General features: G+C 42.0%; 4 protein-coding genes and 1 long non-coding RNA gene across 9 annotated transcripts; 3 read left to right on the top strand and 2 right to left on the bottom strand.

Annotated features, from left to right (window-relative positions):
• The first annotated feature begins 408 nt into the window (after positions 1 to 408).
• LOC125314446 (E3 ubiquitin-protein ligase ATL4-like) lies at positions 409 to 2,030 on the top strand. 3 transcript variants are annotated; one of them, XM_048276742.1, is made up of 2 exons: positions 409 to 414; positions 741 to 2,030. In XM_048276742.1, the coding sequence occupies exon 2, from the start codon at positions 747 to 749 to the stop codon at positions 1,758 to 1,760; it is 1,014 nt and encodes a 337-aa protein (XP_048132699.1). In that variant the 5' UTR covers positions 409 to 414; positions 741 to 746; the 3' UTR covers positions 1,761 to 2,030. The 3 variants fall into 3 exon arrangements, with proteins under 3 accessions (XP_048132699.1, XP_048132697.1, XP_048132698.1); XM_048276740.1 differs by lacking the exon at positions 409 to 414 and having other exon boundaries at positions 701 to 1,764; positions 1,847 to 2,030; XM_048276741.1 differs by lacking the exon at positions 409 to 414 and having other exon boundaries at positions 701 to 1,760; positions 1,843 to 2,030.
• A 1,676-nt stretch (positions 2,031 to 3,706) lies between these two features.
• Positions 3,707 to 6,775, bottom strand: LOC115728755. The gene is made up of 2 exons (XM_030659129.2): positions 6,453 to 6,775; positions 3,707 to 4,400 (listed from the first exon to the last, which is right to left on the bottom strand). The coding sequence occupies exons 1-2, from the start codon at positions 6,541 to 6,543 to the stop codon at positions 3,817 to 3,819; spliced, it is 675 nt and encodes a 224-aa protein (XP_030514989.2). The 5' UTR covers positions 6,544 to 6,775; the 3' UTR covers positions 3,707 to 3,816.
• Positions 6,776 to 7,147: 372 nt separating this feature from the next.
• LOC125314454 lies at positions 7,148 to 12,165 on the top strand. The gene is made up of 3 exons (XR_007197938.1): positions 7,148 to 7,162; positions 9,620 to 9,621; positions 12,027 to 12,165. It is a non-coding gene; the product is annotated as an uncharacterized LOC125314454 (long non-coding RNA).
• Positions 10,550 to 14,852, bottom strand: LOC125314451 (acyl carrier protein 1, mitochondrial-like). Its single transcript, XM_048276771.1, has 2 exons — positions 14,579 to 14,852; positions 10,550 to 10,946 (listed from the first exon to the last, which is right to left on the bottom strand). The coding sequence occupies exons 1-2, from the start codon at positions 14,786 to 14,788 to the stop codon at positions 10,770 to 10,772; spliced, it is 387 nt and encodes a 128-aa protein (XP_048132728.1). The 5' UTR covers positions 14,789 to 14,852; the 3' UTR covers positions 10,550 to 10,769.
• A 2,188-nt stretch (positions 14,853 to 17,040) lies between these two features.
• On the top strand, positions 17,041 to 22,064 carry LOC125312538 (probable purine permease 11). 3 transcript variants are annotated; one of them, XM_048276733.1, is made up of 4 exons: positions 17,052 to 17,151; positions 19,416 to 19,496; positions 20,696 to 21,782; positions 21,831 to 22,064. In XM_048276733.1, the coding sequence occupies exons 2-4, from the start codon at positions 19,421 to 19,423 to the stop codon at positions 21,835 to 21,837; spliced, it is 1,170 nt and encodes a 389-aa protein (XP_048132690.1). In that variant the 5' UTR covers positions 17,052 to 17,151; positions 19,416 to 19,420; the 3' UTR covers positions 21,838 to 22,064. The 3 variants fall into 3 exon arrangements, with proteins under 3 accessions (XP_048132692.1, XP_048132690.1, XP_048132691.1); XM_048276734.1 differs by lacking the exon at positions 17,052 to 17,151 and adding an exon at positions 19,122 to 19,187; XM_048276735.1 differs by lacking the exon at positions 19,416 to 19,496 and having other exon boundaries at positions 17,041 to 17,151.
• Positions 22,065 to 25,503: the final 3,439 nt, after the last annotated feature.

Raw genomic sequence — 25,503 nt, forward strand, 5'->3', positions numbered from 1 at the left:
TTTTTATGCAATTTTTTTTTCCTTCCTTTTTTTTTTTTGGGGGGCGGGGGAATGTCGATTTTATGAGATGTGATGTGTTGCCTGTTGGTTCGACAACGAGAACAAACTTTTACCTCGTCTGGACTCAAGTCATGAAAGAAACATGTCTGTCGCACCATCTCGCGGTCGCGAAGGGAAAAAAGAAAAAAGAGCATGCACGGACGATCCCTTGTTTTGTCTCCTTCTCTCTCTCTCTCTCTCTCTTTCTCGGCGACGCGGGGACGAGGAGAGAAGGTTGTGGTGCCACGTGCGCCACTCAGCGCACGTTAGCCAGCCCGTCCCCGCCTTCATTCATTTTTCCATCTCCCTCTCTCCCTGTGCAATTCACAGGCGCTTCGAATTTGCTTAGCTGCATTTACTCTCCCTCTCTCTCTCGTTCAACTCGCAACCACAGAGCCATTTATTAGAGCTCTCTCGGAATTCTCTCCTTCGACATCTCATCGTCACCGGGAATTATTGCGCCGCCGCCTCCTCCTCCTCCTCCTCCGCCATAACCTCCGCCGCGCGGGGGCGCTCTCGGCGACAGCTCTCCGTCCTCTCTCCTACGCTCCGTCGCGTGCCACTCACGTGATCCTCCCCCTCCTCTCCTCTCCTCTCTTTCCCATTGCTGTCGTCGTCGTCGTTGTGTGTTCATATATATCTCTCTCTCACTCTCGTACAACTGACCTCCTCTCCCTCCCTCTGTATCTCTCCCCCTCTAGAATAAGATGTCCACAGGGCCGCCGTTTTTCCTCAGCGACGAGACGCGCTCGCCTTCGCCGCCATCTCCTCCTTCGCTGGCCAACCTGAGCCCGAGCATCATCATCACGCTCATGGTCCTCTCCGTCACCATCATCGTCACCACCTGCGTCTGCCTCCTCTTCCGTCACCTTCATCGCCTCCCCCTCCCTCCCTGCCTCCTCCACCGCCACCGCCACCCCTCCCCCTCCGCTCCTCCTCTCCCCACCTCCGCTCCTCCTCCTCCTCCTCTTCATCCGGACACCGCCCATAGCGACTCCTTCATCGACTCGCTCCCTCTCTTCTCATTCTCCTCGGTGACGCGCCGCTCCTCCGGGGCCGCCGACGGCGACTGCGCTGTCTGCCTCTGCAAGTTCAAGCAGCACGACCTGCTCCGGTTGCTTCCCCTGTGCTGCCACGCCTTCCACGCTGAGTGCATCGACACGTGGCTCCAGGCGAACCGCACGTGCCCCCTCTGCCGATCCAACGTCCACGCCTGCGAGGCCGACCTCGAGGCCCTGCTCCAAGCGTCGGCGAGGATCAACGCCGGCGATGGCGGAGGATCAGGGAGCTTCAGGCTCGAGATCGGCTCCGTGAGCCGTGGCCGATCCTCCGTCGACGGCGGCGGAGTCGAGTCGCGGCGGTCCTACTCCATCGGCTCCTTCGACTACGTCGTGGAAGCGGACTCAGAGGTCGCGGTCGCCGGCGATCGGCGGCACCGGAGGAGCGTCTCGGACAAGGAGGACGGCGCGGCCCAGCCGGCCTTCGGTGTGGACGCGAGCCTCGCCGCGGACGTCGCCGCAGGGAGGAGCTGGCTCGGAGAGTACATGGATCGGCTCTCGGCGACGCTCTCTTCGCGGACCGCATCCTTCCGGAGCTCGAGGAGGTTCTTCACGGGCAGCAGCCGCCGGAGCGAGGTCTCGGGCGTCGGCGAGTGGGACCTGGAGGCGAGCCGTGTGGGCGAAGAAATCAGCGAGCTCTTCCGATGGGTCTCAGGAGTATAATCGGTAAGACGGGATTAACACACGCAGACAAATCGCACTTGCTACGTCCCACTCACTTTGGCTGACGTCACTCCCACCTCACTCGGAGCTCATGTAGCGAAACCGGGAGCGGCGATAGCAGAAAGAGAGCCAGAGGGGCTCGTGAATCACGAGCTCCGCCCCTATCGCCGGGGGACCAATTAATTCTTTTTTTAAATATTTTTTCTTGTCAATATGACTCTCCTTTTTTTTCCCTCTATAAAAAAATTTCCTACGAAGGGCCGAGATCCACTCCCTGTAGAGTTCGGACGGCCGAGATCAGATATAGAAGACATGACGTGGCACTACTTACTGTCGCTGGAATTTGCTAGAGGTAAATGAAGGACAACAGCGGTGACCATTAATGGATATGATGGGCGCGCGCAACGGGATAGGTCACCAACCACTTAATAACAAGAAGGGTGCAAAATTGATTGACAATACCAAAAACCGCACGGCCCCAATTTAATTCCGTAATTAAGATTCTGTCCTGTTTCTTTAACACTTTTTTTTTTTTTTTGGGCAATTGGGTCCCTGCCCTCTATGTTATCTTCTATTTTCGGGCTAATCTGGTGAATATAGAAGGAATTGAAATTGGAATTGGAATTGAAATTGCTAGATGCCGTCATGAGGAGAGGGAGAGGGAGATGGGGTTGTTTAATTAGGATTTTTCTCGATTTGTTCAACAAAACGAAACCGAATTGGCACGAATTTAGGTCACCACGTCTGCTTCGAGGGTGATCCGGACACCTGTACTCTCACTTGCTCGAGGCTTGTTAGTTATGATTCTATCTACTGAATCTAAAATGCTGCATCAAAAACGGCAAACGGAAGTCTAACTAAAAAGAAAAATAAATCCCTTTTACTTGTGACGCGAAACATCGGCGCGAAACGCGGGCCCAAACGTTGCGGATCGATTCGTTCTTACGTGCAAATTGTCTTATCGTGCCGTGTCGTCTTTGTGGTTTCAGTCTATACTGGGATTGAAGGGGAGGAGGAAGAAGACGCCTCCTTGCATAAAGTCTTTCTAACTCTTGTGCGGTTTTCCGTCATACGATCGAAACTCCGAGCGACTCACGGATTCACCCCCGTGAATTGTTTGCTTCGGATCCTCCTCTGCTTTCCGCTTTTTAATAACCGAAAGAAGGTTCCGACCGACAAAAAGGGAAAAATAACCGAAAGAAGGAAACGAGGAAAGAAAGAGAGGAAAAAACGCGCGAGCTTGCTTGTGATGCCTCTCGACGAGATCTCGTCATGCTATTGGTTCCGAGTTTGAATCCAAGGTCGACGGGCAGTCCAAAAAAAATAGGCTGTCCAAACTTGCGGATGAACAGTTCAATTAGTCGCGGACCGGGGATCGGAGAAGTTCTCGTTTTATTGTCGATTCGAAGTGCCTCGGTGCATCCGGCCAATGTCTTCCCCGTTCAATGGATTCACCATCGGTCGAATGGCGTTACGGTCCTTGGTTCTTAGCACAGGAAGTGGAACGCGGGCACAGGTCCCTCTGTCTTTTTTTGCCCAAGGATTTCACGTATTGTGCTCGGGTCCGGCTGGTGTGCCGATATCTTTTTTGGCATGCCGGGTTCGACCCAAGAATGCGTATGGAGGGAGGGCCGAGGTTTCGCAGGCTTCCTTCCTTCCTCACAAAGGAAAGCCTTGTGTTTGGTCGGTCCCGGACTGGTGATGTGGGGCGCTAATGCAGGAGTGCTTCTCATAGGTCCGCCCGGGACCATGCGAAGACACAGCTTTTGTTCTCGACTTCGAGTTCTTCTGAAACAGTTAGGACGAAGATGATGCCTCTATAATTAGACAAGAAGTCTCGAACCCTAAATTAGACAGTGGCTCAATCATCAGCTAGCTGCAAATTCTCAAGGGTAAGATCTGGAGTTTGTCGCTTGTCCCTTTTATCTGTCCAGCTCAACATCAGGTAACATTGAAGTGCAAAATCTATTCTGTCCCTTTGATAACAAAATTCGTGCATTCTCTTCTCGGGCGCTCCACATTGCTGTCTGTAAGTAGAGAATACAAGGCATTAGCATTACAAATGCAACAAAAGAATGCACAAACAGTAGAGCGTCGTCATTAAAGTGTTCTTCAGCATTGCGGTTCTCTTCAGACCGCCGCTGCAAGGATTGCTACTCCCGCTGAAGCAGCCCTTCTTTTGTTTGATCCCGACACCTTGATCTTCGAGAACAAACGTGGAATTCGCACGGTCACTGCTGAACAAGACGCACCAGAAGAAGGGGCCCTTGTGAGCCCCGACTAAGCCGACTCCGACCTCTGTGTGCGACTTGTTTCTCAGGAGAGAGAGGCTCGTCTTGTCTTTCACAAGAACCTGTGAGAAGGCCAGCGACGGCTCGAGGTACTTGGAATGACAACCCACGATTTGGCCGGTTAGGGTACCGAAAGTCGGTAGCTCGACGCCGCAATTCGGAGCAAATATCTCGGTGAAGTCGTCTTCTGGTACTTTGCAGTGCGGAATGTTGTTAGTGCAGTTTCCCTTGCATAGCTCGATGTATTGCAAGGCCATGCACCCTATACCCGGGCTGTCATTCAGCACTGGAAGCTTGAGGGCCGTCCTGTTCTTGTTGATCATGTCCACAAGATCATTCGCTGGGTTTCCTGCCAGATCTCCACCGTTAGAAAACTGAGAAAGACATGTGCCTGTGCCCTAACGGCACAAGCTCGATAATATAAAGTTCTTTGTCTATCTTCCAGTGTAGTCGTTCATTTTGCTAGAGCAACATATGGACATTCGGTATCACCTGCACAATCACCCAACTTCAAACCTTATGTAGCTTTTGTTTTTTGTTTGGCAAAATCCTGAACAAAATCAATACGTTGAATAGCTCTTTCCCTTCGTCTTATACTTCTTCAAAGTACACGACATCATCTGAGTCAATCAATAGTTGTATATCGTCCATACTAAACCACTCACAGATTTTCAGTAATAATGCATGTGTGTGCTTTCATGAGATCATTGGAACAACATGTGCTTACATACGTGTAATGAAGCAGATAGAAGGAAGTCTTGACTACTTACAGAAGTTCCCATATAAGAAGAGATGCTTTCAAACTGGGTCATGCATTTAGACTGATGCAGAGATATAAAATTCAGTTTTTACTTTTCTAAGAGCTAAACATGTTAGAGATGAGCAATTCTAACCATCCTGCAAATTAATTCTATCTAATAACTAATCTAGAAATGAGCACACGATCTAATCTATGTCCATCTGAAACACTACAGATGCTGCTTTAGCAATGCTCTGGTCGCCGTGATCGGCCATCAAAGATTTATTCTGTCACCAATCCCCAATCGTTGTTCAGGTACTTATGCCCTGACCTACTCACCAAGTTCATAAACCTCAGTAGCTTCCGGTCAAATATCAGATTCCTCTACTTAATCCTTCGCCAAATGGCAAATGTCGAGAAAATAACAGAAAGCAAATAGCAAATTGTCTCAATGTCCAAGTGCTTAGGGGGAAAAAAGATGCAGGAGGTTTCACTTTTTGAAAATGGAGGCAAGCCTCAAGAGTCGCCTGTGGACGACAACTAAAATCCTTATCGACTTGAGTAGCCTAACATTTGAGGGCCAGCGGACGACAACTAAAATCCTTGTCGACTTGAGTAGCCTAACATTTGAGGATCATGTTCTCTTATCTTAAAACAGAGAAGATGAACAATTAATCGACATGCTAAATAATCACGGCTTGTTTGCTTTTGGGATGAATAGAGATTAAATGATCCCTAAAGCCACTTTCAACTGATCTCGGAAGCTGCATCTGATGCAACTTGGGATAGAGATCAGATATAGAGCTATAAAGCTTGTCCATCCATGGTGGTGAACTACATAGGTCATTGTTTATGAGAATGAATCTCTCGACCAGTGAAGAAAAGTAAGTGTAGACAATATGTAATACAACTCCGTCTCTTCAGACATGGCATATTCATCTACGCAACACCAAAACGCCAAGGACAATTGACTCGGGTATGTTCACCCTCCCCGTTCATGCTACATTCTTTCCACCTGTTTCCGTAAGATTAACTTCTTGAAAGGTCGTTGGCAGTCCCAGAAGAGGCCCTGACTTACAACCAGCAACTCCGAAAAGCGAAGCTGCTCTCCGCTGTCCACAATAGTTAAATAGATAGTGCCCGCAGAAGGCTACTTGCCAAAGCATCCTCACTGTTTATTCTCGGTTGTGAGTATTTCCATTTTTTCCACGACGAAAAGCACATTTTTACTCTTTATTTGCATATTGGGCACCAGTGGACATACTAGTGCTGTGTCTCCTGTCTCCTCAGACGGCGAAAATGAAGAAATCAAACTTTCCATAGCAATTGACAAAACAGGTTCACACTTTTTTACTGGAAAGACCAATTACTTTGGTTATGCCGCCAAGATAACACTATCAGGATACTACCCTTTTACTTCCTCCCAAGAACGACTTCCGTTGCCGACCCCAATCACATTGGAGTATAACTGAGCGTATGCACTTTTATAACCCATCGTATTCCTGCGCACAATCTACTCACATCATCTTCACAATCACGCCAGTACAAAGCAACGGAGGCAATTCAACGGAGCATCAAGCCCAATTGGCCGATAGGCAAAGTCGAAAGAACGCCACGACAGAATCCATTAAACGTGCGATGGTAACAAAGGGGGAAGCTCACCGTGATTCTTGGAGCAGACCAGAGCCGCGGCGAGCAGCGAATGACAAAGCACAGCCCACACGCCCGCACCGCGACTCGGCTTCATCGCCATCTTCCGCCCCCCAAAAAAAAAAGCTCGTCCGGATCAACAAAAAGGGCGGGAGTGAAGTGGAGATGATGCAGGGGGAAAAAAGGCGAAGAAAGAGGAAACCCTAGAGCTTGAGAGAGAAAATGTAAAAGGGGGTTCGATCCCAACTCATATTCTTCAAAGAAACAGAGCGAAAGGTGAGGATTTGATTAGGGTTTGTTTACATTGTTGGATTGCATTACAGGACATGATTGAATGATTGAGCTTCTTTGTTGCAGAGGTCCGGAAAGTGGAGGAGGGAAAGGTGGTCCCTACTAGCCGTTAAGAGGGGAAGGAAGAAATTGTGGGACGCTTTTCCGACCTCCTTTTTGTCCGAAAGTAAAGGAAAATTGGAGCGAATTCCGAGGTTTGAAAAATTGCCGGGTGGGGCCCACGGCAGGACCCGACATTCATTTGACTGCCCAAAATAATCCAATGTTGGAGGGCGAAGCCATGTCCTTGTTGGCACTATTTTGGAAAGGATAATTGATTCTCGGATTTTCAAGTTTCTATATGGTCTCTAAACTATGGTTCAAAGTTTCATATTTAATATCGTTCTTGAAAGTTTTAATTTTTTTAATATGATCCTGAACTTTTGATATATGTTCAATTTAGTCGCTAAGCCGTATGAAAATATTGAAGAAAAAATATATTGTCCCTAAACTTGAATTAGTGAAAGGAACGGTTCGGGGATAAAATTAAATATATACCCAAAATTTGAGAATCACATTGAATAATTTTAAAGTTCAAGAGACTTATTGCACATTAGGTTAAAGTTTATGGATCATTTGTATTCTTATCCTTTTTTGAAAATTGAATATCTTCTTATTAAGAATATTAAATAATCGGTTCGAATGCTCGTTTATTGGAAACACTTTTACCGCCACGGCGTGCACAATCAATGTTTTGGAAATGGAATATTTTCTTATTGACATGTCAAATAAGTGTCTTGGATACTTCTTATCAAGAACATTTTTGTATCGCGGGGTCTTATGTGAACTCCCTACTACCGAATTGTCGAGGTGGCATCCCGAACCCGGACGAATAGACGATGTAGCTTGCGCGCATTTAGCTTTGTATCTACCTTTCATCAACAGGATTATTTGATTCTTGGAGTACAGACGATTTCGACGTAAAAACTCGGTTTTTCCTCGGGGATAAATGAAAATCACAAGTTATAACCGTGGGCTTTTCAGGCTGTCAATATCCACTATATTGGGAATGATCTATTTGGTGTTGTTTGGGAACTAGGATTTGACGAGAATACTGGAAATTCGGGTATAAAATAATGGGAATTCTAAAATCTTTGTGAGTATAGAAATGACAGAAAATCTAAAAATTACTGGAAAACCATGTTGCACGCGTACAAGTCGTGCGTATTCACAGGTGTAGAATTCGATGTGAAACAATGAGAAGCAATACGGTGTTCGGGGATTGAATGGACATGTAAAATTTGACATGGGCTGATGCATATTGGAAACACGACACTCTATGCATTCATACTTGCAACAGGAGAATCAAGTTGTTCTTCGCATCTTGTTGAGCTTCTATTTGGTGTGACACTTGAAGCCATCATCAAGGGTCGTTTCGGTTTGGTACTTCACACGTCCGATTTGGGTTGAGATTCCTTCTAACAAAATTCCATTGATGGATAGAATGAATGTCGCAAACACTGGCCTCAACCATCTATAACTGGTGTACTCACGACAGTCGAACGGTCCTCCAATGCCCTCGAATGCCTCAACTCATCTCTCTCTCTCTCTTCAAGCTTAAGGGAAAAACATAAAAAGAAGAAACTCAGCTACATAAGCGCGCATTAGTGATGTCAAATGGGTGGATTGGGTCGGATTTGGGTCGGGTCGAATATGGTCCGACCCATATTTACCCATATAACCTGTTTTAACCCATTTCTATACAATACAAATTTTATGACCCATACCCGACCCATACCCAACCCCGTATTTCTTAAGCGTTTCCTTTTTTATTTTTTCCTCCTTCCTTCTCCCTCCTCCCCCTCTACAACTCCTCCTCCCTCCTTTGTCTGAGGCCAACGACCTCACGAACACTCGAACAAGCGGCTAACACATTCACCATCGTGACCACCCGATTCAAGTTTAACTTGGACAAGAACATCCGCTCGAACACCGTCAAGACATTATCAAACCTCCTAACCTTCATGTATGCAGTGATGAGGACAGTCCACGACACGACGTCTCTTTGGGGCATTTCGTCGAACATCCGGCGGCAAAGTGTCATGTCACCGCCTCCGAACGCGTAAAGATTGAACAACGAATTCTGGACAAGCTAGACACTTGCGGGTGGGCGTCGCGGCGGAAGTAGTCTCCGTCGAGTGATCTTCCTCTGTGTTCGTTACTCTCGGACTCGGTGAAGAAGAAGGAAACAGAGATGAAGACTCCAATGGCTTCCAAAGCGTGGGGTTCGCCTTTTTCCGAGTGACGTAGAGTTGAAAAATGGGTTAAAATATGGGTCAAAAAGATAACCCATATTTTAACCTGTTTTTTGGACTTTAGTTTTTTCAATCCATTTTATCCCATTTTAGAAAAAAAGTGAGTTACCCATATAGAGTGGGGTCTTCTCAAAATGAGTCAGAAAATGGGCATATGACCCATATTGCCGGCTCTAGCGCGCATATATAGACAAACACACACAAAACAAGGTCGAAAAACTAGCCAAACGGGAACATATTACAAAAAGACTAGCAAACTTCAGAGTGACTTGTCCAAGTGGAAAGGTAAAAAGTAGTCCATGTCTCATCGTTCCCCGCCTCTACCGCCAAAGTGGGTTCCTCTTGCATTTCGTACCACCAAGGAAGTGATTACTTTTTGTCTAACTGAAGGTGAGGGTGTACCTGTCCAGTCGCCCTTTGGTGCTTGAGAGTAAGATGAAGACGAAACTCTAATGCTAACAGTCAAACAAATGTTGAATTGAGTACCATAATGCATCCTTGGTTTTCGGATACTAAATCCAGAAGCGAAAAAACCGAAAACTTCTCGAAATGGTTTCTTCAGCCCAAGGAAAAAAAAAGAGCTAAATCAACGAGCAGTGAGTCATCCTAAGATTTTAAACACAAAGGAGTGAACATTTCAATAGAACTCAAGATGTTGATTCGCTATCATGGTAATAGCGGATGCAGAAGGCCTGAGTTTTGACACGGCTCATCTCATGAGACATGATGGGCAGCTTCAAAACTCGAACCTTAAGCAGCATCATACACAAGATTCCGGAGTCTCCTTCACCACATCCTTTAAAGTGGTTTAAGATGGTGGTTCCTTATAACTTCACAAGCACACAACCCACTTTATGAAAGGACATGACAATGCAGCGCTTGGGCAAAATATAAAACGGAAGCACAACTAGTAAAACACATTTACGAACGAAAAGAGATCCGAAACAATAAAACACATGCAAAGCCATTTTGATGTCGTGTTTTTAGCTTCCTATCCCTCCCATTTTGCTCAATTAGTTTTGCAGCCAGCTCAAAGAATCCAAGAATAGACACAGAAACGATAATGCAGTGCAAAATGGGCTCTGCATTAGGTTGTGTTAACCACACCAATCCAGCAGTCACCCTCAACTGATGGGAAATCTATGCAAATAAAGAAAAAGACCTACACACTCACAAATAGATGGCACGAGGAAGAATTTGATTACAAAAATCAACTCCAAACACATACGATATCCATTCAATCATTCATGTCAACTTTTTATCTTCCTATCCCTCCAATTTCGCTCAATTAGTTTTGCAGCCAGCTCAAAGAATCCAGGAATCGACACAGAAACGATAACGCAGTGCAAAATGGGCTCTGCATTAGGTTGTGCTAACCATACCAATCCAGCAGTTACCCTCAAATGATGGGAAAGCTATGCAAATAAAGAAAAAGATCTAACATTTGCTTTTATCATGCAAGTACATTCACATGCAAGCTAAAAGGACAGTATAAGCCAATCTAAAATTGCAAGTGCAGACAAATGATTAAGTTATTCATCATCATCAATTTCCTGTGAAAGATTGATAGTTTGCACAAAGGCAAAAAGAGGATTTTAGTTCCTAGGTGGCTAATCTTTTATCACAAAAGTTGAGATTATTTTCCATCCAGTACTTCACCTTCAAAAACAAAGCAAGCAAGGAGGAAGCTGAGCAGCTCATTGTCTACACGATACAGGATAGTCAAAAGATGCATCAGCTCGAATTAACCAGCCATAGGATGATTGTAGATGTACTCAATAGCAAGACGACAGGAGTCAATTTTATCAGCTTCCAAATCTGGGATTTCGAGTTTAAACTCTTCTTCCAGTGCCATTACAATCTCTACGTTGTCCAAGCTATCTAGACCCAAATCATTCTGGAAATGAACATCAGGAGACACCTGCAAAGACAGAGAGAATCCTGTCTTATGAAATCCTTGCCAATTTGCAATGTCACTCTTTAATTAATCATCACACGAGATTGGCAGAGCTAAATGTTCTACATACAGCCAACACTTCTATTTTTGTACAGGATTTTCCAGTTGTGCTTTGGCACCCTTTTGGTGCACCAAAACAACAGTTTGTATGGAGAAGAGGAAGATAGTAATCAAGCACAAAACCTCCTTAATAAGAGGATACAAACAAGTAACTTCACCTCAATAGTGTGCTCGAGCTCCACCATCAATTTATATTAGGAAGTAAATATAGTGATAATACAGAAATTGAAAGCACTCAAGGAAATGAGAAACGTGAACATAAAGAAATAAAAAGGAGGGGAAAAGAAAGAGATAGATAACGAATACATATCATCAGCAGCAATACACGAGTATTGAAAGATGAAAATCAACTAACATTCACCAAAAATAGAGTTGTGACAAAAGAAATTAGAAAGCCAATTGCAATGGAATCAATCAGAGGCTCTTGAATTCCATGTGTAAATCCTTTTCAGAAATCAGCCGGACATATTTCAGAAGCTGATAGCAAAAAGCTGATCTTTGCATTTTCAGTGGAACTCCAACATCTTTCAAATAGCAAATCATACACATATTTGAGGATTGTAACTTTCCATGAATTTTCCATTTCTCACTCAACGACGGCTCGTGCAAGTAGGAAACAGAAAATATCTATTCTAGTTCTACCCCTTGGAAATACAAATGATTATCCATTAGAACTGGTCTTATTCAAAATTCCCGGAAGCACCAATCTGTACTAATGTAGTTTAAGGGACATCCAGTCCAACATTCTATACATTTGAAATTTAGGCTCTTTCCTCTTCCTCATTTTAGTTCTTCCTGTGGTTTCTCTTGTATCCAGTGTGTAAGTATGAAAATTTTTACTTTTTCTGACAGATCTTGCATCAAGAAAGAGGGAAATTTCTAACAAACGGGCATCTCCAAGGAACAGGAAAAACAGGTGATTTTTTCAATTGCTGGACAGTTGATATAATTAAGGCTGAGTCATTAATGTCCAGCGCGACGGAGACCTCTGGGACTTTGATAAAAACATAAAAAAAATAAAGAAGCAAGTCATGCTGCTGGTCTTTAACGCAGAGATTCTTGACACTAATGTTATCATGGGTGAGAAAAACAGCACCATAAGAAAGGAGGAAACTAGCTGTACAAGTATTGGAAGGGGAAACACTCAGCCCCTCTTTAGTTTGAACACGCAGATACAGAGGAAAACTAACTTCAGATCACAAATAGAAGCCAGAAGGACCGAGTATGCTTAAGATGAGATTTAAGATTCTATAAAGATAATCATGACAGATCTGTCCGTTTCTGCTTGTTTGCCATAATTGCAATAAACTTCATCACTGAAGCAATCGCCAAGAAAGCTTATCATGGGCCAAAAGAATTGCTTGGTTGGGTTTGCATTGGGACAAGCACAGTCTTTGAAGAAGTGAAGCAAGATGACCGTATGTACCAGGTTTAATGGTCAACATATTTGGGGGTTGCCATAGTTGCAAGAGCTTACACTATGCGGGAAAACGTTTGACTGTTCCTACAAATAATTTTAGGTGCCTGCAAATTAATATCTTTTGGTTAGGATTTCAACTTGAGCATTCTCCCGCCAAAAGTGAACCAGAGAACATGTTAAACTGAAAACAATGATTCCCTCATCAGCTCCTTGCAGGAGCTTGAATTTCACTAGCAAGAAGGATGAAAGATCCTAAGGACATTAATGACGGAATGCACTTGAGATGTATGTGGAAAAAATGTCTCATCGACATGCAAAAGATACCAAGAACTCATCATTCCCTCCTTATTGTATTATAAGAGTTAATCCTCTAGAAGCAAAAGGCATATTGACCATTATAAAAGCACAAAAAAAGAGCACATAAAGACTCTACGGCAATGGACACACATGAAGAATATCCTCTTTATTAAACTTATAAAACCTGCAATGCCAATCCATTCCAAAACAGCAAAAAAATTGACAGATGTTAATGCATTGCAACTAGCCATCGCTTCTCACAGAGCACAATACCCTGCTACTGTCTCATCAGCCTTCTTGCAATCAAGATGCATGAAAAGGAAAGTTTCTAATGCAAGTTTCTGAGATGGGGCTCAGATATTTTGGGGGAAACATGAAATTTTTAGGCTGATTGCATAAACTCACTATCTTATGGCCCCCTTTTCTTTTTAAGGTTGTCTGAGATAAGGAGCCTTATCATGTTGATCCCCAGAAAAGCAAAACAACCTAAGGAATGAATCAATTGAGAATATCTTCAAAGAAAGAGGATTTAAGTCAATAGATTTCACAAGCATAAAACATTGCCACCAAGTCTTAAGTATTTCATTTGTCTGATTTGTCTGACCTAGAATAATTAATCAGTAGCAATGGAAAGGCTTCACTTTCGATCAATCTATCACCGACCATGTCCTCCATGACCTCTCTTTATCTAGCTAGAGGAAACAGACAACAATTGGGTCTGAAAGGAGCATTGCAACACCTCAATTCATGCCAATGAAGTGGCATTGCATTCTCCTAGATGACGTCGCAATGTATAACAGAAGTTATAAAACAATCTGCAGCCTCTGTTCAGACAATACCACCCCTCCTTCCATTGTCCCTCCTCCTATACGCACCCAAGAGAAGAAAGAGCATTGACAATTCCCCTGGAAGCTCTCTGCTGCATGATGCAACTGTTCTGAATATCATTTCAAACGCTACCCCTCTCTTTCCAAAGAGCCAAAGAGAACGAAATAATCCTAGTTTGCGGAAAAAAAATTCCACATTTGTTATGCAATTATTTCAGCGACCGTACCCAGACTTTGTCACCACAAGGCTACGTTCTAGAGTAGCTTTCCCTAGGAAGTATCAAGCGGGATCAGAACAAAGGGCTGCCTACCAACTGACTCCCAAAATGCTACAGAGGAAAAAAAAACTACACTTGCAGGACTTTGGAGACAAGATCAATAATCCAGCTTCAGCAAAAAAGCTACCTGTAGAGGCTGTTCAAACAATCATCACATGAGGGAAGTTTGTCAACAAAAACCTATTCTTTTCTCCAAAATTGCTTTCATGGGAAATTACTTCTTGAGATTTCTGGTGAAAAATTTATTTCTTCCTGAGTAGTACATCTCAAAAGTAATTTGAAGGAACGAAATGACGTCCTCACCTATAATTCACACAAAAAGCAAAACAAAAACACCAAAGACACGGCAGATTTTTCAAATTCGCCATGAAAATAGTAAACTTTCGAACCCCCCCAAAATTCAATAACATTCTACTTATCTACCGAGATGGCAATGATAATGAAAAATGCAGCTCCTCCGAGCTAAGAATTGAATCGCAGCCTCACCGAGATTGAGAGAACCAAAAAAGAATTACACCACAGTATTCGCCTGCAGCATCTTAGGCATCAGAAGGCAATGCGAATTAGCCAACCTCTAAATATAACCCAGGTCAAATAGCTCCATTCACTCGAAGAGTGACAGAAAGCTGACGAAACAATCGAACGTGACCTCAACCCAATCGCTGCAGGAGAAATCAAGCTATCGCGAAAGCTCAGGCTAGAACGAGAGCTGACCGTGGCGGGATCGACTTTGGGGAAGCTCTTGACGACGGCGAGGACTCTCTCGACGACCTCCTCCTTGGTGAGATGGTCGTCGCCGTGCGACGACATGGACCGGGACGCGGAGCTTCCGGGGAGACTCCATTCCCGCGATCTCGGGCCGGCTAGGGTTTGGGCTCGCGCGGGGAGGCGGATGTGGCGGAGAATCGCAGCTCTCATTGCCATCTCTCTCTCTCTCTCTCTCTCTCTCTCTCTCTGTGACGGCAGAGGATGGAGGAGGCAAGCGTAGTAGGATGCTGCAGCAGGAGAAAAAAAAAATAATTTCGAAGATAATTTATTTTTCTTTATAAGAATTACTGGAGACGATCCTACAAAAAAAAAAAATCATAAACATATTTTACCGATACCAATTCAGCCTTAAATCTTTCAATCGTATCAACTGAACCTTAAATATTTTCGTATTGATACTAATTGAATCCCCAATCAATTTAGGCCGGAAATTAGGATATTAACGGTCTTATGTGGCACGGACGACGTTAACGTAAACATTCTTTTTATAATTTTTTATTTTTTTGGTTAAAAATTTTTCCCCACCAAAAAATCAAACGAATCAAATAACTTTTCCTCTTCGACCCAAAAAAAAAAAATAATAATAATAACTTTTCCTCATCAACCCAAAAAAAAAATAATAATAATAACTCGTCCTCACTTGGGTGAATTTTTAACTCGATTAAATATTTTAAATCAGAAATAGTGAAATTTATCAAGCACATTAAAAATTGAAACTTAAGCATTTTAATAGAAGTTACCGATGTTAGGTCTGCTTTCAGTATAATTTTTTTCTAACATTTATGATTGAATGATTGTCATATTTGTTTGGAGCTAGCTTCGTAATCGAATTCTCCCGCGTGCCATTTATTTGAGAGTGGGTAAATAATTTCTTACACGTGCAGTGGACCTAGTAAAAATTATTAATTAAATTTAATAAATTCGAATAATAATAGCTGATTTTTGGTTAAAAGACTCGATTAAGAGCTTGCTTTTTTTAAGCAAAAGAAAAAGAACGTAATTTCTCCATTTCTTGCCAAAATATAAATTATTATTCATATTTCCAAAAATTATAACCTATGTAAATCTCCGGATTGGCATTTAAATCTTGCGAAAGTTTCGTGTGTCGCGAATTTAGAAAAAAAAGTCAAGTTGCATGAATTGCAATTTTTTTATTAAATAAAATGTAATAAGTAAGGAACGATTTATTGTCTAATCAGCTACTTTGTGTGTCTTTTAACCAAATATATATATATGCGCCTGTCTGAAATTTTCTGATTAAGCAAAAAGTAAATACTCATAATTTGTTCCTTACAAAAAAAAAAAAAATACTCATAATTTGTTCCGGAAGGGAGGGGCTACCAATTTATCTAATACATTATTTGGTCCGCACTTTGCACGGTTAATAACTACAACATAAAGATTGAAGCATATGAAAATAGATTTGACTAATTGAATTAGCTTAATACAGTTAAAATATAAACCTTTGATAAATAGGAGGGCAGAAAGACACTCTATTTCAATAAGTTGGGGAAGAATAAAGGGACAACATTGTTGCATATTGACCTAAATTATTTAGAAAAATAATGGTTTTGATTTGCTCATAGATACCGTTAAAACCTTCATTTCTAAACATAGAGCAATCGACTGTGACTCGCCAATTATTTTCTACTTTGATTATTAATTTCTCCCAAGACTGAAGCAACACGATTTATAAGTCACAAATTCTCGCATGGAATTGTAAATTAATTTATTTTGTTATATTCTTTGTTAGATAGCTTGAAGGAAAACAAGCTTCTCAAGTGAAATTCAAAAACAAGAAATCGAATGTATAAAACGATGGAGAAATTATCTCTAAAAAATCTACGTTTATTTAATTCAATTCCATTGTGAATTCACATCAATCTAAATAACTATTCATAATGAATTTATTAAGTGAATTTATTTCAATAATAACTATCGGTATAATCACTTAGACTACTGGTCGGTTGCATTCAAAATAACCTCCGTTGTTTAAAATTTTGTAGCAAGAAGTTTTTTTTTTCTTTTTTAAGTAACAAGGTGATCCGGCAAGTTTTCGCGCTCGTCGACTAGTTTACCTTTTCAAGAGGGTGTCGCGTGGCAGTTGTGCATGCCAAAATATGATGTAAAGTTTCACTTGATAAGCATAACCATTTAAAATTTTCTTAATTTTGGTTTTAGCTATTTGCAGTAGATTATTGACAAATCATTCCGGATGTCGTCAAGCCACTTTTAAACATCTTAAATTAGTGGAAAGCAAATCAAAAAGTCCAAAGCTCAGGGGCATTCAGGGCAATTATCCCAAAGTCGAAGGACACGGATTGCAATTTTCCGGGAAACCTGTGAAGGACAATAAGGGCGAGTAGGAAGATCGCGAGGTTCCCGCTAAAGGTAACCAGACGCTTCACCTGACGTCACCCAGGGGTCGAGCTTCTGCCGTGGTCGACCTATGCTATAACGACCGAGCTCGACGCCGCCGCCGCCAGCCTCTGTGTTCATCGCCCTCGCTCCTGCGGGAGGTAAGAGCATCATCTTCATTTACCTGCGTTTCTCTGCTTTTTGCTTCCACTACGTAGAGAATGAACGGTCGCGACGCTTCTGGGGTTTGTTTAGGCGCGATCAACGAGAACGCACCTTCCATTTAGTGGGGTTTTGGAATCCTGTGGGCCGATTTCGATCTGGGTTTTCATTTGTCTGATGAAAATTTGTTTCTCGTGGACGAAATTGGTGCATAGGATCGTCTTCGGAGCGAGAATGGACCTTAGTTACGTTGCTGTCGCCGGTTGAACGGGAGAGTTTTGGACGAGTAACGGGCTTTTTCTTAGTTTACACGTAGACGGAGCTGTTACAAGGGATTGCGTTGGTTTATACGAACGCCCGTTGTTTCTTCTGATAGTGGCTGAACGTACTTTTAAGAAGACATTGTTTCAAGCCCATGATGTGGAGATTTGCTCTTCCCTATCACCAGTTGCTGATACTTGTTGTGAATTGTGACTAGTCATGGCTTTTCTCTGAAACACGATATACGCAGAAGACCATGGTCTAATATTCGACAATGTCGACTCATTCTTGTTGCACATCCATGATTTAGTCCCGGTCAGTTAACTAGGCTTTTGGTTTTCTTATCAAATTTTGAACATGCAGCAAAAAGTATCTGCACAGCTTCCTAAATTGTACGCTGAGTCTAATTCTCGATCAATGTGGAGGGAAATTTGTCTCAGCCAGAGCCAGTTAATTAGGTTTCTGGTTTATTTTGTCAAATGTCGCACATGCAGCCAAAAGTTTCTGCATGGCTTCCTAAATAGTAAGTTTAAGTTTAGTATATGATCCAAATCACTGTTGAGAGGCGTTCCTCTCGTCTTGGAACTACTGCTTTGCCTGCTTTTTTCTGGGAGAAAAGGAATCTTCTGCTAGTGTTGTATTCATAAGTAATTGGGGACTAAGGAAGTGAGCTAAAGCAATGTGGTTTTTGAGATTTTTGCGATTATGATGACATCTTTGAACAAGTCTCAATCGAGACTGTGGAATTTGGGTCGTAAATTTGTAGTTGCTTTTCTCTGTGAAGCTCATACTTTTCTCCTTCAAGCGATGTAGAGCCCTCCTGTCCCCTCAAACTAAAAAAGAGGTGATGTAGAGCCAAAGTCTCATCCTAAAATTGTAATGAAGCCTTTCAAATATGATGGGGCATGGTCCTGAATTATTCAGGCTATGGGCTTGCTGCAAGGATGGATGACGAATTAACTGTCGAGAGCTATCGTGCGTTGAAACTTGCAACAAATTCTTGCTGGTCTAAACATTTAGAACCGAGGAAGTTGGTGTCTGCTAAGGTTTGATGTGAGAGGCAGAGTTGGGTTGTATTTTGTGGTCATGGTTTCAAAGTGGGGTCAGGTTAAACTTATTATGATGGAAGGATCTGTGTTCAGCACTGTGTATGTTGAAGACAGTGCTGAGGATCCACTTTAATTGCATTTTTGAAGGAAAAAATCAAATAATGATCCGGAAATTAAATGTCCTGTGGGATTTGGTCCTAGGCCCTTTCATGAGGATTACTGAAGGGAATTGATAAGTGAAAGCAGGGCAATATATTGTTAATCGTTCGTTGTTCTCATGAGGTTATGGTCCCCTAGTATATTACCAGATTGGAGAGCAAGATTACTTTTTGTAAACAATGCAGTTTCTTTGAAGCTAGTTTGTGTGAATTTTTTGAGCCAAATTTTACAGCCTTCTCGTTTTGGAGTGTTATAAGGGGTGGAAGAACTCATCCTGAAAAGCAAGCTTGCCAAGACCCAATCCATTTTAAGCCCCATAATATCTCCTTAGTTGCCCAATGTGGGACTTTTTCCCGCATCATCCTCCCCCTCTTCAGGATTCTGTGACCGCACAGAATGGCCCTGAGGACATAGCCTCGAGCCCCCACCAGGAGACTGCAGCCCGAGGATAAACTGCCGGAAGGTGGGCGTCCAAGGAGTGGGTTTGATACCATGTTGATGCGTTACAAGGGGTGGAAGAACTCATCCCAAAAAGCTAAGTTGTCAAGAGAGGGAATCCAACTTTTGTAAGCTGCAGAATATCTCCTTAGTTGCTCGATGTGAGACCTTTGCCGGCATCACCTTTAGTGTATTTGCCTGTGATTATGTGACTTGTTTTAACAACTATGCATATGTTTGACTTTTGGTCATAAATCTAAAGACTGAGAAAAGTAGAAGTACCTAAAACAAAAAGCATATTGAATTTTTAAAATTTAGTATTATAGACCTTTTCTTTTTTCTTATTTTCCTTTCAGATTCCATGGAATTTTCTACAAGTATTCAAAAAGCATTTTCAACAGCGGAAGTCACTGGCGGAGAATATTCAGAAGTTAGAGGTACCAAGTGCCAAAATAGTGAAGTCCTCTTAAGGAAATTAGTTCAAGTTTACCATGGAAAACACAGTGTGAAGGCATGCCGTCACTTACTATCCCATATCCTCTTTAGATCTCTTATCTATTCTAATAGACAGAAAAAGTTCGTGTACATGTGAATTACGGTATTACAGGGCATGGAAGTTCTTTTTGTGACGCAGATGTAGATTAGCTCATGCATGTCCAATGACCAGTTTCCAAAAAATATGAAGGGAAAATCAATTCTGGGAACTGGAAATCAGTGTTTTCTGTGCTCTTCATGGATATCGTGATTTCTAAAAGTGTTGCAAAGTTTCATTTTTGTAGAAAGTTTAAGGGAATATGTATGAGTGCATGAATATTTTTAAAAACTGATTTTTCCTTTTAAGATAATCTATTGGGCTCAAATTTACGTTGACTATAATGATTTGCCGACATTTCTGTGGACATCTTCGTAGTCTTCACAACACTTTCGGACGTTATTAATTTCCCTAGGTCATTTATACATTTTAGTGGAGAATCTTTTATCCCCATGTACAAGCTCCATAATCTGTTAGTTTATATGCCAATCCTGAACTTACCATTAACAAGTCTATCTAATCATCAATACTATCGGAAACTTCTGTCAACATGATACAGCTATACGAAATGGTATTGGGGGATTGGCTTCTATATTCAAGACTTATAAACTATGGGCAGTCATTTCCTTCAGTGGATTCAATTTAAGGAACCAATTTCAAGAATACAGATTCATCTAGTTGCTTGGATTTTCCTCTCGAAAGTTCTCTGGGCTTCTGGGTGTTTTCATTAAGTCGGTCCCCAAGTATTGTTGATTGACTTCCTTTTGGAATTTTTGTAAACTTGACATTCTGTGGACTATCTAGCTTACATTATCATAGGCTGCTGCAAAAACTGAACCGTGTCTTTCAATTTTCACAGATTTCCATTTGTGCACAATCTTTTCACTTGGGGATTATGTGATTCTAAATTTTGTATTCTATATAACTAGTGGGATATATTGTACTTCAGATGGTAGTGATGGGATCTACATCTAGATCTCCTGTATTTTCAATCTTAATTTCTGTGGAGAAGCCAAACAATATTTTTATGTTACGAATAGTGCGTCAAGTAAGACGTTCGTGTCATTTGTTTGCTGTTTAATACATGTTATTGTTCGTTGTCAGATCGCGAGGAACCAATCATGAGTGATGATGGACCACTCACTAATGAACTACATTTATCAAAGCTTGGACGCTCGCAGTGGTGGATTTTAGTCCTCGTCAATATTTTCTTCCTCATCGCAGGACAAGCTGCTGCTGTTCTTCTCGGAAGATTTTACTATGATCAGGGTGGAAATAGTAAATGGTTGGCGACACTTGTTCAGACCGCTGCTTTTCCAATCCTTTTCATCCCATTATACCTTATACCATCATCACAGAAGGCTTCAGCTTCTCCTAGTGCACCTTCTTTCAGAATTCTTGCCTCGGTCTACTTCTTCCTAGGAGTGCTCCTAGCTGGGGATAACATGTTATACTCCACAGGCCTATTATACCTCTCTGCCTCTACATACTCCCTTATCTGTGCTACCCAGTTGGCATTTAATGCAATTTTCTCGTATTTCTTGAACTCTCAGAAGTTTACTGCGCTCATTCTGAACTCTGTGGTTGTTCTTTCTTTATCTGCGGCCCTCATTGGTGTCAATGATCATTCCGAGGGACCATCTGGAGTTTCTAAGTGGAAGTATACCATTGGCTTCTCATGCACCCTTGGAGCTTCTGCAATCTACTCTCTTTTGCTTTCCCTCATGCAACTCTCTTTCCAGAAGGTCCTTAAGAAGGAAACGTTCTCAGTAGTTTTGGAGATGCAGATATGGACATCCCTGGTTGCTACCTGTGTTTCTGTTTTGGCTCTATTTGCGAGTGGGGAATGGAAGACCCTGCATGGAGAGATGGAGAGTTTTGGAGAGGGAAGAGCTTCGTATGTGCTGACTCTGGTTTTCACAGCCGTGTGTTGGCAGGTCTGTTCAGTGGGTGTTGTGGGATTGATATTCATCGTGTCTTCTCTGTTTTCCAATGTCATCAGTACTGTTGGTTTGGCCGTTACTCCGGTTGCTTCAGTGATAGTTTTTCACGACAAGATGAACGGTGTCAAGGTGATTGCCATGCTTCTGGCTCTTTGGGGTTTCGCATCCTACATATATCAAAACTACCTCGATGATTCTAAAGCAAGGAGAATGCAGCGCAACGTGGATGGAACTCGTAATGATTCTGTCCGCAACGTGGACGAAACTCGTAATGATTCTGTGTGCTGATTGTCTTCCTGTTGATTGATCTTGTAAATAACTCTTCAAGTACTGGGATGGTTCCTCATTTCTGCTAGTGAATTGTGGTTGGCAACATTATTGGATTCAAGCATTTTTGTTTCATTCTGTAATTCTGCTATTTTCTGCACCTCACAGTGGGCTCTCATTCCTCTTGGCAAGATTGCCCAGTTGTATTATCTTTAGGGACCTTATGAGTTATGTAAACAATTGGATGGGACGGTTGATATTAAGGGACACGAAGAGCTGGCGATTCACGGTTCAAGAGAACCTTTTGTGCAAACGATATATCTACACTCAGTTGATCTCAAGCAGCTTTTGTTTCTCCAATCGTGTAGGCAAGTAATAGGGGCATATAGAACGTTTTTATATGGTTTAAGTGCTAATTTAAACACGTTCAAAAGTTTAGGGATCACATTGAATAAATTAAAATTTCGGGGGTCACGTTGAACAAATTAAAACTTCAGAGATCACATTGCACAGTGGGTTAAAATTCAGGTGTTATTTGTATCATTATCCCTTTTTAGTCTAATTGCCATTCTTGTGCAAATTGATGGTTGGAGGACTGAAGATCGTGCATCGATATAGCAATCCAAGATGGGCAAAGCGTCTGCTTATCCGCAGATCGCCTACGTTCGGTTCTTACTTCATATATTTTGGCTTCTGCGGAAAATTTTTATGTGGGCTCTTGATGTGAAAGTGAAATTTCGGGCGGAGTAATGTTCCTGTGGCGCTTTAAGAGTACCTAAAAGTTTTCTAGCTATTCATTGCATCGGAAAAATTATTTAAAAAGTCACAAGCCCGTTATACGGATACTAATTCAGTCATAAATTTTTCAATTTGACCAATGTCCTAAACTTTTTGATAATTTATCAATTTAAACCTTATGGGGAAATTGATCGGAATTCGCTGAAGTGGACGGCAATCGTTTTATGTGGCATGGCCGGCATAACTAGTTGGGTCAAGTCACATCAAACTTTTAATGTGGGAGTTAGGACGAAGCCAAGACTCATGGAAAGATTACAGAACAATTAATGAAGGGAGGATATGGAGCTTAGAAAATCTGTGCGGCCTAACAATTCGATTTATTTATACTCACGATAAACAATTGGGTCAAGTTACAAGAAAATAATTCCTTCAGAATTATATAATACAAATTATGGCTGTCAAAAATACCTAAATCAGACCCAACCGAAACGAAAATTTCGTATCTTTTATAGTAGGGTTCCTTCTGATTCAGATAATGGTTAAAAAGAAAGGTGCAAAAGCAATTCCGATCGTGACCGAACTGAATCTAAGCATTTTAAACCATACATTATTCTTCCTCCCGGAGAGCACCCTCCAAAAAAGTCTCGTTCACCGTCACTTTTTGCGCATTGACCCAAACCGACCCGACCCGAGCCGTGTTTTGGGCTTGGGCTCTAGACCATTCAAATCTCAAGCACCGCATGTTCGGGTCGGTTCGGATGCCGTGGGAGTCGGAACTGTCGACACCCCTGGTCACTAACGCAGATCGCTTGCCTTCGATTGGAATAGCGCAATAAAGCTGGGCTATGGTTTTCGACCTTAGTGTCAGATAGAATTCTCCAGCAAATTCCTTATGTGTAGTTATGTTTGTCGTTGGATTGCTTCAATCATTGGTTGAAGGGACTCGGGTAGTAATTAATGATTGCAGTGCCAGCTACTTGAATTAATGTTGTATTTAAGGTGGTTTTTGGGTCCAATATTCAAGCATCAGAGACTAATTAGGTGTCGCTAGTTCAGTCGTGTGGGAATGTGACGTCCATCTTTGGTTCAAGGAGGTCATGGCTGTCTTGATCAGGTTTGAAATCTACATGCAATGCGGCATTACAATCTTTCAGTGGTTATCGAGAAGTTCCCATGTAGAATTTTGATCCAGTCGATTATGTCGATCCGGCCTCAAGAAACATTGCATAAATTACTAGTATTGGTATCAATTTAATCATAAATTTTTTACATTGGCACCGATTCGGTCTATCCGACCAAATTGGATGAAAACCACTGACGTGGACTCCGTGCATCTTATGTGGTATGGCCCAAGAATGACATTGACATTTTCTAAATAATACTTCAATGATTCTTTTGTTTTTCTTTTTTATTATTAATTTATTTTGCTTTGTTCTTTTTTTTGCCCTTTTCATTTGGCTAGTGAGGGCCAACAACCCCTCACCCAGGGCCTTCGCGGTCCTGCTGACCACAGGCGTGGTGCCCCTCGCCCAGGTTTGAAGAGGGCCATCACAACTCCATCGGCCACGAGAGAGATGGCCCTTGCTGAGTAGGTGGCGACCCTCACCGGTCAAAATGAGAGGGAAATAAAAAGAAATAAAAAATAAAGAAAATAAAAAAGGAAGTCTAAAAAAAAATATTAGATTTTATTTAAAAATATCCACATCAGAACCGATCATGCCAAATAGAATTCCCAATGTCTACCGCAACGATTACGAGCAAAATTGGTACATATGCAATAGGTTGAAGGTCGAAAAATTGTGAAAAAAAGTCCTAAATCTATTACACTTCTGCTAATTCAATTCTAAATTTTTTACATTCCCGCCAATTCAGTCCTAAATATATTTTTTTTTGTCAATTCATTCCATTCGACCAACTTTGGCTAGTTGACGTTGAAGTAGACACTAGAGTTTACGTAGACAATTTTTAATAATATTTTATGATATTTTTCTTTCTTTTCTTTCTCTTTTCTTTTTCTTTCTTCTACCTCCAATCGGAGAGATCAACCAACTTTTAGCGTCATACCGGCCAAAATTGGTTAGATGGACTGAAATGGCAAAACAAAAATTTAGGAATGAATTAGTTTAAACGTAAAAGGTTTAAGGCTGAGGAACAAGGACATTGAGATCCAACATGAACCTGTTCGAGTCGGGAGCAGTTGATCATTTTGATGCATACAAGTATTTTTATTGGAACGTTGACACATAATTAATAGAATACTTAAAGTATCTCCATTGCCCAATAAAATGATCTTGTCAGTATTGGTATAAGTGATATTTTCCTTCAACAAACTTAAAAGATTTAAGACTTTTTAGACAATTTTTTTCGGTTTAGAGCTTTTTTCGAAACTTTTTCCTCAGTTTGAATTTCATCAAAATACGCCACTAACACAGTAGTGGACCACGATCTACTCCGTCCACCACGCCATCCGTCGAACGAATCCATCTAAGTGTCTTTTTTCGGACATTGCTTCCTCGTGTCGCGAATCGGGCAATAGTCCAATCCACTAACACATGTTCGATCCCGCACATGGGCAAAAGGAAGAGTATCCAGTCATGACACACACCTCAACTTCCGTTTCAAGCGTTCGAGGATTCATCCCATCCTTTGTTTTCCCCATTTAAAATCATTGCGAGCGTGCTCGGGAGTCGGTAGTGAAAGGTAAATGAAAAGACGGTGAACCAGTCATGACAACCCAAAGTCAAACTTTTCGTTCGTTCACCTTCCGAACGAAGGCTAATTTGGATATTTCCAACTTTTAATTCGTTCGACGTGGTACGTATGGACGCAATTCTTTTCGTTTGATCGAACAGGGGAGGAAGTCGACCGCAAGCCCTCGAGCTATTGCGAGATATGCAATTTAGTCCCTGAAATTTCAGTTTATTCAATCCAGTCTTTAAGTTTTTCGTAACAAAGTCGGATCTC

The sequence above is a fragment of the Rhodamnia argentea genome, chromosome 3 (genome assembly GCF_020921035.1).
Source record: "Rhodamnia argentea isolate NSW1041297 chromosome 3, ASM2092103v1, whole genome shotgun sequence".
NCBI lineage: Eukaryota > Viridiplantae > Streptophyta > Magnoliopsida > Myrtales > Myrtaceae > Rhodamnia > Rhodamnia argentea.